The 12,170-nt window shown below is 68.6% G+C and overlaps 1 protein-coding gene across 1 annotated transcript; it reads right to left on the bottom strand.

Moving 5' to 3' along the window:
* Positions 1-1,172: 1,172 nt before the first annotated feature.
* DHX34 (DExH-box helicase 34) lies at positions 1,173-12,164 on the bottom strand. Its single transcript, XM_065571898.1, is given in 21 exon segments — positions 1,173-1,723; positions 1,952-2,081; positions 2,367-2,543; positions 3,321-3,578; positions 4,000-4,106; positions 4,432-4,546; positions 4,953-5,120; positions 5,691-5,921; positions 6,005-6,106; positions 6,440-6,633; positions 6,796-6,970; positions 8,020-8,237; positions 8,402-8,504; positions 8,845-9,105; positions 10,454-10,765; positions 11,310-11,513; positions 11,515-11,667; positions 11,669-11,862; positions 11,865-11,912; positions 11,915-11,971; positions 11,974-12,164. Coding segments are annotated over 21 exon segments (3,411 nt in total). The 5' UTR covers positions 12,044-12,164; the 3' UTR covers positions 1,173-1,589.
* Positions 12,165-12,170: the final 6 nt, after the last annotated feature.

Raw genomic sequence — 12,170 nt, forward strand, 5'->3', positions numbered from 1 at the left:
TTCAGGGGAGGGGCAGTCTCTTGCTCTGCATATTGCGCGGCCCCGGTGCGAGGGGGCCCAAATCTCGGCCGGGATCTGGGCAGCGCCCAGTGTGATGGGGCCCCGATCTCGGCCGGGGTCTGGGCAGTGCGCGGCGCGACGGGGCCCCGATCTCGCCCAGGGTCTGGGCAGTGCCCGGCCCGACAGGGCCCCGATCTCGGCCGGGGTCTGGGCAGCGCCCAGCCCGACAGGGCCCCGGTCTCGCCCAGGGTCTGGGCAGCGCCCGGTGCGACGGGGCCCCAATCTCAGCCGGGGTCTGGGCAGTGCGCGGCGCGACGGGGCCTGATCTCAGTCAAAGCCTCTGTGTCATAAATAACAGGTGACCCATCACTAATGAGGATCCTGACAAACACAGGAGGTCCCTGTCTCTCCACCCTGCGTGGACAGCTCGGAGCAGGAGCTGGGAACACGCCAGCAAATCCTGCAAACACAGAGCGAGGCTGCCACCCCGTGGCCACGCAAAGTCCAGGCAGCCAGAGAAGCCAGCCCCTCAGCCAGCGACTGGCTGGGCTGCACGTCCGTCTCCTGATACGTCCACACTCCAATCTCAGATGGACAGAGTGTGCACGCTGCCCATGTGAACATGCCTATCCCACGGAGATACCCGCAGGCACACGCCTTCGCTCTCATCGCTCAGCCTGTAACCTGGGCACCATCTCGGCCTCTCCTAGCCCCCGACCCCCTGGCTCCAGCTAAGCCTTGCTGACTTCCTGCTGCACCCATCTCTGCCACGCGTCCCATTGCACCCCTGGCTCCAGCTCCCGCCCAGGCCCTCGCTCACTGCCACCCCTACTCCGGGCCAGTCAGATGCAGGCTTGCCCTGCGCGGATCGATTCCGATGCTGCGGCAGAGACCAGGCGCAGAATGGGGGTGTCCCGGGGGCTGCAGGGCGCTGAGCCAGGGCTCGGGTATGGGCTGCTCCGTCGCCCATGCGAGGGTTCCAGCCCCCGGCCCTAGCCCCCGCCGCAGAGGGCAAAGCGGCTGTGAGCACCGGTGAGTTTCCCAGTCCGGGGCCGTCAGACCCAGAGATGCTGGGGCCAGAAGGGGCTATTGGGCCACCCCCTCCGGCCTGCCGCGTATCAGAGAGACACCCCAGAACAGCCCAGGCCCCCCATTCCGACGCACCTCGGGGGTTGCGCTCCTCAGCCAAGGACATTTATTCACACATGTACACATACCCGACATGTCCCCGCCAGGGGGAGCAGTGCCTCTGGCCCCACTGGACAGGCCCAGTCCAACCAGAGCAACGCCCTGACAGACTCACGGCCGGGGTCTCTGCCTGCCCGTAACGAACCCGCCAACCCGACTCGTAACGAACCCACCTGGGAGTCAGCGAGGGAGCGACGCTGCAGGACTCGGCTCCCACCCCTGACCCCGCACCGCGAGTCCAGCCAGCGCAGCTAGGATGGGCTGCCATGTGCTTTGTAGGGGCAGGACCACGTGCCCTCCCAGAGCTGGGGAGAGAACCCAGGAGTCCTGACCTCCAGCCTCCCCACTTCTGACCACTAGAGCCCCCATCAGGGCTAGGCCCAGACACACAGCCCCAGCCGTCACTGGTGTTGCTTTCTGTGCCGCAGGGTCTCTGTGGATGTGAACATGAAGTCCCGCTCGCAGGCATCGCAGTGATAAGGTCTCTGCAGAGCAGTGGCTTTGGCTGGACTCTCAGTGGCCTCTTCCAGGGGAGCTGCAAGAGCAGAGGAAACGGCGTCACCGGACAGGCCAAGCACCCCCGGGGTGACTTGGCTGGGACGCACCGTCCCCGTGGAGCGACGTGGCCGGCGGCCCCCAGCCACTGCAGCGCCTGGGGCAGAGACCGGCTGGGCTGCGCGGTGACCAGACAAGGGGACGCCAGCCCTGGAACCCAGGCCGTGTCCTAGCCCAGTGCGGCCCCGGGGACCCAACAGAGACTCACCCTCCTGGGGCTGGGGCCGACAGCTGCTCTCGTGCGCCATGCGCTCCAGGGGGGTGAAGGGCATGTAGAGGGCGCAGTGCGGGCAGGTCCAGAAGCTGCGCAGGCAGTCGCTGTACAGGTCGGTGTCGCTCTGCAAGGGACAAAGTCGGAGGGGAGCAGGGTGGGACACGGAGCCTTCGCCTCAGGGGCTGCCGGTCCCGATCCAGGGAGCGGGGTGGGACCCAGAACCTCTGCCTGGGGAATGCTGGCCCCAGTTCGGGAATGGGGAGGGACAGGGAGGGAAGGTGAGGGACCCCTAGCGGCTGCCTTGGGGCCCCCCGATATGGGCCAGAGGAGCTGGGGGGGGATAGGGAGACCCTGCCTTGGAGGCCGCTAGTCCCCATCCAGGGGGTAGCCCCGGGCTCCTGGCACTCACCGTGAGGCAGTTGTAGGTCAGGAACTCAGTCACCCTGTAGCCGCCCTTTTCCTCGTCGGGCGTCATCTCCGCCCCCTGGAACAGCCCCGGGAGCCCCGGTGCGGCCGCCACCGTCTGGGGCCCCACGTAGAGGTTCTGCTTCTCCAGCGCCGTCAGCCGGCGCAGGCTGTACTGCACCTGCAGGGGACCCGGGGGGTTAGCCCAGGGGGACGAGGGCGTGTCGCCCGCTACCTGCCCGGCTGCTCCCTCCCTGCCCGGAGAGAGCTGCAGTCCCGGGCACACGGTCTGCACAACACTCCCACCCCACCAGCACCGGGGGGAGCTTCCCGGGGGCCCCCCACTACTTGCACCCCCACCCCCACCAGCACCGGGGGGAGCTTCCCGGGGGCCCCCCACTACCTGCACCCCCACCCCACCAGCGCCGGGGGGAGCTGCCCTGGGGCCCCCCCACTACCTACTCCCCCAACCCAGATCAGCACAGGGGGGAGCTTCCCGGGGGCCCCCCACTACTTGCACCCCCACCCCCACCAGTTGCCCTGGGGCACCCCACTACCTGCACTCCCCACCCATGCCAGTGCAGGGGGAGCAGCTGGGGGAGGGGCTCAGATCCTGCAAACACACCATGTGCGGATTGGTGTGTGGGGGGGTGTCACAGCCAGTGTCCAGGCTGCCCCCCAGCCCCTCGTATTGACGTGTGGGTCAGAGCTGTCCCAGACAGTGCACACCCGGCAAGGAGCTGCCAGCCGTGCCCCCACTGGTGGCATGAGCCTGCGCAGGCCCTGCCCCATACCTCAGTTTCCCCTTCCATAGGCTGGGGAGGATGTTTCCGAGCTGCTTGCGGACCAGAGGGGTACAAAGCTCGGTGGAAAGGTCTCCCTGGGGGGGCTCCAGGGCCCGAGCTGCCCGGGGGCAGACCCTGCCTTGGCCCGGCTGCACTGGGGAAGCTGCAGATACCTCGTGCTGCAGGAACTCCAGCAGCCCCTGCCTCAGCGTCGCCACCTCCCGAGAGTCCGGCCCGCGCCCCGGCTCCCCGCGCCGCCCCTCCAGCTGCCGGTTGAGGAGCCCCTCCCAGGCGGCGCGGAGCTGCAGGGCTGCGGAGAGCAGACGCAGGGCAGCCTCGCTGTCCGGCACGCACAGCTCCAGCCAGGAGTCTGCCACCAGCCGCGTGCAGTCAGCGCTGGTGTCCAGGGCGCGGGAGAACAGCAGGAGAGCCTGGGGGAGAGCAACGGTTAGATACGGGGGGGCGGGGGGGCAGAGCAATGGTCGGCTAGGGGAGGTCTGGGTCACAGAGAGTGAGAGTAGGAGGGGGCACGGACGGGAGGACTGACAGAGGGGTGACATCGGGAAGCGCGGAGGCAGGGAGGGGAGCCAGTGCATGGCAAGGGGCCAGGGGTAGAGCAGGGGGCAGGGGATCCAGGGGGCAGGGGGGCCAGGCAGCGGGGCCAGGGCCAGGCAGGGGAGCCGGGGCCAGGGAGGGGAGCCGGGCAGGGGGCCAGGGGGCAGGGCCAGGGCCAGGCAGGGGGCTAGGTGGGGGGCCAGGCAGGGGAGCCAGGGGGCCAGGGCCAGGCGGGGGGCCAGGGGGCCAGGGCCAGGCGGGGGGCCAGGGGACCAGGGGACAGGGACAGGCACCCACCTGCAGGGCCGGTGCCCGCAGGCAGTTCACCAGGTAGGGCTTGTTGGTCTCCAGCAGCGAGACGAAGGCCAGGAGCTGGTGCCGGCTGCTCAGCCCCTCCTGGGAACCTGCAAAGCCACAAGAGGGGGGCCCAGCTCAGCCCTGCGCGGGGGCTGGGGCAACCACGGGGCGGGGCAGGAGGCAGGGCCCACAGACCCACTGCTCTGAGCGGGGCCAGCAGGCTAGGGGGCTGGGCTGGGCTTCAGGGGCCCTGGCTTCCAGCCCCGGCTCCCCACCCAGACGCCCTGCATGACCCCAGCTAGTCTCTCTGGGACGCAGTCGCTCTGTGCCGCAGCGAGAAGGGCCCTCGCTGGGTCGGGTTGGACTGGGAGCTCCCCCTGCGTCAGGGCACCAAGGGGCTGGGGCTGGGCCGCCCCCCGTCCCTCTCCCTACCTCGGCTCCTCCCCGGCTCTGCTTTCTCCTCCGTGGCCTGCAGCAGCTCCGGGCTGCCAGCAAAGACGCAGGTCGGGTGCAGGACAATCCCCTGCTTATTCTTGGTGTGAAAAATCTACAAGGAGACCAGATGAGGCGTCAGGGCCAGGGCCAGCGACTGCAACGGATGCTGGAGACCCCAGCCTGGGGCACGGCTCTCACGGGCTTCCTCCTTTGCAGAGTCCCAAACCTCTAGCCCAGAGCCCACCCTGTCCCAGAGCTGGGATAGAACCCAGGAGTCCTGGCTCCCAGCCCCCCCAGCTCTAACCACTAGACCCCACTCCCCTCCCAGAGCTGGGATAGAACCCAGGAGTCCTGGCTCCCAGCCCCCCCTGCTCTAACCACCAGACCCCACTCCCCTCCCAGACCTGGGGAGAGAACCCAGGAATCCTGACCCCCACCTCCCTGCTCTACTCCCCAGACCACCCCCCGCCCCCTCAGAGCTGAGACGAGCCCCAGGAGCTGGAGCTGGGTCAGCACACCTGGTCAGAGTCCTTGCGGCAGCTGTTGTACTGGTCGGGCACGGCCAGCTGGGGGTAGAGACCCCTGCACAGCACCAGCTTGAGCAGGGCAAGCTGGTGGGAGGACAGGGCCGCGCCGGCCGCAGCCTGGAGCTCGTCCACATTGTGCCGTAGCTTGAACTTGACGTCCTGCCGAGGGAAGGGGCGACGGGTGTGAGGGGGGCAGCACTGAGAGGAGCTCAGGGCCCCCCCCGGCAGCACCTAGGAGCACCCCACAGCAAGGGACAGCACTGCCCCCATCCGGCAAACCCTGCGGGCGGACGCTCCCGCGCTCCCAGCAGAGAGGGGCCGGCACTGCCGTAGCCACAGGATCCTGACCCCCTCCACCAGCCGGCTCGGTAACCAGTATCACAGAGACAGGGCCAGGACCTGAACCCAGGAGTCCGGGCTCCCAGCCCCCACCCCCCCGCTCTAACCCACTAGACCCCACTCCCCTCCCAGAGCCAGGTCAGAACCCAGGAGTCCTGGCTCCCAGCCCCCACCCCCCTGCTCTAACCCACTAGACCCCACTCCCCTCCCAGAGCCAGGTCAGAACCCAGGAGTCCGGGCTCCCTCCTGCTGGTGGGGGGAGGGCATGGCAGGAAGCCAGTGGGGGAGACAGAGAAAGCTCTTGGTGCTGGCTCTGGCCCCAGTGAGGGGTGGAATGGGGGGGGGGGGCTCTGCCCCACACTCTCCCCACTGGGGCCCCCTCCCACGCACCTGAATATCGACGCCAGGCGGCCCGGCCCTGCCGGCGCCTTCGCCCTCGTCGCTGGAGGAGCCGGCCTCCCCTTCCCGCAGCTTCAACACCTTGCGCTTCCGCCCCTCCGTCTCCTCGTGCCGCCGCCGCAGCCGGTGCAGCTCCCGGCGCTCCCGGTGCCGGCTCTGCCGGGCGGAGCTGTCCCTGGGCCCCTGCACGGCCTCCAGCAGACCGTGGTCCCGGAGCAGCTCCTGGGGGGACGGGAGGTTAGGGGGGGAGGGGCTGGGGGCACTTCTGGGGGGACGCCTGCCCCCCTCTCCTGCCGCGCACCCACCTGGAACTGGCGCCGCAGGTTGGCTGCCTCGTAGAGCCGGTGCTCCTCCAGCCCCCGGCGCCGGCACCACTTCCGGGAGCCGCCAGCCCGCTCCGACTTCACCTGCCGGCCACACCGAAGCCTCAGGTTATTACGGCAGGGGCGGGGGGCCATCCTACTGCACCCCACAGCCCTCACCACGGGGGATCTCCTCCTCCAGATGCTCCCATGCAGCTCCCGCCATGGGGGATCTCCTCCCCCCCACATCCACACCCAGCTCCCCCACGGGGGATCTCCTCCCCCAAACCCCCCCGCCCCCCGCAGCTCCCATCATGGGGGATCTCCTCCCCGAGACCCCCCACAGCTCCCTCACAGTATGTAACCCCCCCCAACACACCCCACCCAAGGGTCTGCCCCCCCAGACGTCCCGCGGAGCTGAGGGCCAGCCAGTCCCACCTGCACCCACTCGTTGAAGGTGTTGAGCAGCGTCAGCGGGTCGCCGTGGGGGCTCTCGAGGGGCCGGCGGGCCGTGGCACAGTCGGGGTTGGTGCGCGTGGGGCGCAGGAACGGGGACTGCACGCTCAGCGCTGCCGCCACAGAGAGCACCGGCCCAGCCAGCCCGAAGAGCGCGCCCAGAACCAGCATCTTCCCTGCAGGGGGTTGGGGGCAGGAGAGCGTTACGGGGGCAGGGGGGGGCAGCCAACCACCTCCCACCCCCATCCCAAGGGTTAAAGTCCCTCTCCATGCCCCTGGCCCCCCCAATCTCCCCCCGTCCCCAGCCAGGGCCTCCCCAGCCCCCCACGGCACCTCACCGATCACCACGTCCACGGGCAGCTGGGCCAGCAGGCTCCCGATGGGCGTCAGGCTCTCAGCCCCGTCCAGCGCCCCCTGCTCCCTCAAGTAGCGCACGGCCGTCTCCAGGCTGGACTGGGGGGGTGGCTCCAGAAAGGGGAAGGTCCGGGGGTCACCCAGCCCCATGCTCTTCATCTGGGGGGTGGAGAAATGGAAGATTAACCCTTTGCCTAGACGCATGGGTCACGTGCAAGGAGCTGCGTATCTGCCCTGAAAAATGTGTTGGGAAGGTGTGTGAGACAAGCAGGCCAGAAGGCGACCCAGGTGCTCCTGCTAGACAGGAGAGAAGAGACGCTTCCCTCACCCTGGCTGAGTATCGGGGGGGTCACAAGGACACCCACTTACTCTGAGCAATAGACGGATTGATAGACTGCAGGTGCTGCACGAAAACCCACAAACCGCAGGGGGACCCTGCTTGGACTTTTGGGGGTGTAACTGGGGTACAGAGAGACACCCAGGATCCTTCACCGCGGGGCAAGTAGCCAGCTGGCACGTTGTATGACCGGAGGATCACAGCCGTTCTGGCTGGTCCATGCTGGGAGACATGGACCGGCTGTTCGTTCCGCCAGCTGTGTGCTAAGTGGAGCTGTGCTCCGGGGGGGACGGTGACCTGGGGGCGACGGCGAGCTGGGGGGCTCCGGGGGGGACGGCGAGCTGGGGCTCTGGGGACGACAGCGAGCTGGGGGGCTCCGGGGGTCACAGCAAGCTGGGGGGGCTCTGGGGGTCACGGCGAGCTAGGGGGCTCCGGGGGGGACGGCGAGCTGGGGCGTGCTGCTCCTTTGGGAGTGGTGGAACAGGGGCTGGATGCCGTAGGGTGGCGCTTAGAGGGCTCGGGCGTTGGAGGGTGTCTGCTGCTGCCCTGCTGGATGGCGGAGCCTACGCAGGCCGAGAGGGGAGGGCTCATGTGACCTGTAGCCCGTGGAGTCAGAGCTGACCCCTGGCCGGGACAAACAAGCCTTCCTGACGCAAAGGTGCCTCACGGCCCTGGGCAACCCCTGGAAGCATCCCAGAGGCTGGGGGCTGCCGGGGCTGGGCCCAGTGCTTGCTCCCGTGATGCTGGAGACCTGGGGGCGAGTTTCCCTCCAGAGCAGAGCATCTACCCAGGTTCCCCCTTCGCAGGACAGCTCCCACCAGGGTGACAGACCCGCTTGAGGATGGGGGAGATTCCCCCCAGCTCTGCCTACCTGCAGCACCAGGGCGTCGAGCGCCACGCGCTGGATCTCCGGCACCGGGTAGGGGGCGAAGGCGTCATAATCAGACTCAGCGTAGAGCCGGTAGCAGACACCGGGGCCCGTCCGGCCCGCACGTCCCTTCCGCTGCTCGGCGCTGGCCCGGCTGATCCAGAACTCCTGCAGCCGCTGCAGCTTGGCCTGGGGGTCGTAGCTGAGTTCCTTCACCTTCCCTGGGGGGCAGGACAGGTGACAACCTCCACCAGCCTCGCCCAGCACCCACCCACCCCCATCCTGCAGTGCTCAGAGCCACGGCCAAAGGGGGGTCCCAGGCCGGCCCAGAGAGCTGGTGCCGGCCCAGGCCCCCCACTCCTGAAGCGAGGGGCGGGCGTCTCACCAGAATCCAGCACGAAGCGCACCCCATCGATGGTGACCGAGGTCTCGGCGATGTTGGTGGAGACGATGCATTTCCGGACTCCGGGGGGGGGCATGTCAAACACCTGGGGGGCGGGGAAGAGATGGGGAGTCACAGCCCCTGACACACCCTGCCACCCCTGCTGGTCCCCTCTGCATCCCCACACACAGCCACTGTCCACCCCCTCCCCGACACATGCCTTCTGCCCAATGCACAGTCACTCCCCCCCACGGCACCGCTCCCCCAGCCACCCAGTGCCCCCACGCACCCCCCTTCCTCCCCAGCTCCTCTGCCACGTTCCCCTCCTAGCCCCATCTCTGAGGCCAGCTCCCCACTGCCAGCTGCTCCCTGCCCGTCTCCCCCACCGGGGGGGGCACAGCCCAGTCCAGCAGAGGCCCTGGCCCCTGCCCCGCCGCCAGACCCACCTTGTCCTGCTCGGCAATGGAGAGGGTGCTGTGTAGGGGCAGCACCACCCAGCGCTGGGTGTGGGTGGCATAGGCCTGGGCCGCCTCCAGCACGGCGCTGATCTCCGCCACCCCGCTCAGGAAGACGAGCAGGTCGCCCCGCTCCTCGGGCGGGTACTTGTGGTCGATGGCCTGCAGCACCCGCAGGTAGGGCCTGGGGTCCAGCCGCTCTGGCTTCCCACTCACTGCCGCCTCCTCCTGAGGGATGGGCTGGTAGATGACCTGCGCAAGCAGAGACGCCGTGGCCAAAGGGCAGAGAGAGCGCCCTACGCTGGGCAGCCCGAGAGCCGGCCCCGCAGGGACACCACCCTCATCTTCCCAGCAGGCTGGAGGTGCAGGGAGAGGGGCGTGGCTTAGCCACGGGAGTCAGGACTCCTGGGTTCTACCCCCACTATGGGAGGGGAGTGAGGTCCAGGGGGTTAGAACCAGGGGGGCTGGGAAGCCAGGACTCCTGGGTTCTAATCCACCTGCGTACAGACACAGCTGCATCTCAGCACCAGGCGAGGGATCCCTGTACACACAGCCCCCGTGCCCCACCCCAGAAGTGGCCGCGTCTCAGCACCAGGCCAGGGATCCCTGTAAACCAGTGGACTCCAACCTTTTTATGCCCAAGATCACTTTTTGAATTTAAGGGCAACCCAGGCTCTACCCTGCCCCTTCCCCGAGGCCCCGCCCCTTCCCCAAAGCCCCACCCCACTCACTCTACACACACACACACACACACACACACACACACACACACGTCACTTGCTTTCCTCCACCCTCACTCACTTTCACCAGGCTGAGGCAGGGGGTTGGGGTTCGGGAGGGGGTGCGGGCTCTGGGCTGGGGCCGAGGGGTTTGCAGTGTGGGAGGGGGCTCTGGGCTGAGCCTGGGGCAGGGGTGCAGGAGGGGGCTCCGGGCTGGGGCAGAGTGTTGGGGTGCCGGAGGGGGTGGGGGTGCTGGCTCTGGAAGGGGGGTCAGGGCTGGGGCTTGGGGTGCCAGAGGCGGTTTGGGGTGCTGGCTCCGGGAGGGGTTCAGGGTTGAGGTGCAGCCTCCAGCCGGACAGCACTTACCGGGCGGCAGCGCAGCGTGGCTGCCGCTAAGACAGGTTCCCAGCCTGGTGTCTGGGGCCCCGGTGGGGGGGCACGTCTCCGCACATTGCCCCTCTCTGCAAGCACCGCCCCCACAGCTCCCATTGGCCACAGCTCCCCGTTCCCAGCCAATGGCAGCTACGGGGCCGGTGCTGTCAGGCAGGAGCAGCGAGCGGAGGGAGACCTCCCTTTCCCCCCTGGTCACGGGGCCGCGCTGGCTGCTTCCAGGAGCAGCACAGGGCTGGGGCAGGCAGGGAGTCTGTCTTAGCGGCAGCCCTGCTGTGCCGCTGGAGATCGCGATCGACAGGGAGATCCTCTAGGATCGACCCGTCGATCGCAATAGATCGGTCGGTGACCACTGCTGTACACACAGCCCCTGTGCCCCACCCCAGAGGTGGCTGCATCTCAGCGCCGGGCGAGGGATCCCCAAGGATGCAGTAGGGGTACAGCGAGAGGCTCCCCAAGTTCCCATCCATGCCCAACCCCTGTGCTCTCACCGTGATGGGGAAGAGCCGCCCGGGCACCTGCACCACGGGGGCGCCCCCGAAGTACCCCGCGAAGAGGCGGATGTTGATGGTGGCCGACATGAGCACCAGCTTGAGGTCGGGGCGGGCGGGCAGCAGGCGGCGCAACACGCCCAGCAAGAAGTCGCTATGCAGGTGCCGCTCGTGCACCTCGTCGGCAATCAGCACCTGGTACCCGGGCAGCGCTGGCTCGCGCTGCACCTGCCGCAGCAACAGCCCCTCTGTCAGGAAGACGATCTTGGTGGCCGGGGAGCGAGTGCTCTCGAAGCGGATCTGGTATCCCACCTGGGGGGAGCAAGGGCGGGCAGTCAGCAGGGGGTGGGGGTGAGCCCAGCACCCGCCAGCCAGGGGCAGAGGGGCCAGCAAGGAGGGGACCGTGGTGCTTACCCCAGACAGCTGGTGCTGAATGCATGGGGCTGCCCTGAGAGAAGCCCCTGATGACTGACCCAGAGCCCTAGGGGGCTTGGCCCAAACCCCCAGGCACTGCCTACTCCCAGGGCTCAGCCTAGACCCCCATGGGGGGTGGGAGGGCACAGCCTAGATCCCAGGGCTCTTTGTACCCCCAAGGCATGGCCCAGCCCCTATTCCCTGCATACAATCTCACCCACGCCCCCAGGCAGCAGGGCTGGGGGAGAACAGCGAGAGGCCACATGGGGTCCATTCATCTGGGACCCGCACCGGGTTTAACCAGGACTCCTGGCCCGGGGGTGGGGGGCACCACAGATCTCACATCCTCCCTGTCTGATCTACAAAACTGGCTACTAATTCCCCCAGCCTGGCACAGACCCCGTCGGAGTCCTGGGCCGCCCCCGGTCTCAGCCCCACTCACCTCAGCCCCATACTGGTGCAGGCTCTCAAAGCCCACCCGCTTGGCCAGCGAGATGCAGGCGATGCGGCGTGGCTGGGTGCAGGCCACGTGACTGTACCCAGCCGCCAGCAGGTACTGGGGGACCTGTGTGGACTTGCCACAGCCCGTGTCGCCGGCTACCACCACCACCTGGTTCTGGGCCACGGCCCGCAGCAGCCGGTCGCGGGTACTGGGCAATGGGCAGGGCCGCCCGCTCCCGCTGCAGCTTGGCCAGCTTGCCAAAGCTTTGCTTCTGGGCGAAGTCCAGGTAATGCAGCAGGGCGGCGCGGAACTGGGAGAGCCGCTCGGCCGGCACCCCGGGGCCCCGCCGCAGACCCCCCGCTCCTGCCCCGCGCCAGCCCCTCCACGTCCCCGCTCAGCACCGACAGGTTGATCCGGTAGCGCGGGTCGTACTCCTGCGGGAGGCCAGCCAGCCCAGGGACGGCAGAGGGGTCAGCCCGGGCCGGGGGTGCCCGCAGCGCCGGCTCCCCCTCAGCCTTCAGGGTCTGGAAGCGCTGGAGCCGCTCGAAGAAGGCCAGAACTGGCGGCTGTCCTCAGAGCCCGCCCGGATGTAATCCTGCTCCGGAAATACAGCTCCTCCAGCCGGCGCCGCGTCTCGGGGCAGCTCCAGTCCCAGCGCCCGTCCTGTGCCCCCGGGACGGGGAGGGGTCTCTGCTTCGCCTTTGGGCCCTGCGCTCCTTCTCCGACGATGGCATCTCTGCCCCCTTGGGTCACCCCAGGCGACGACCCTCCCACTTCTCGGCAGAGACAGGGAGCGGGAATCTGGATCCGCGGCACCCACGGGGGTGAGAGGGTTAGAAATCCGGAGAAGACTGCAGGGAG

The sequence above is a fragment of the Chrysemys picta genome, chromosome 17 (genome assembly GCF_011386835.1).
Source record: "Chrysemys picta bellii isolate R12L10 chromosome 17, ASM1138683v2, whole genome shotgun sequence".
NCBI classification, from domain to species: domain Eukaryota; kingdom Metazoa; phylum Chordata; order Testudines; family Emydidae; genus Chrysemys; species Chrysemys picta.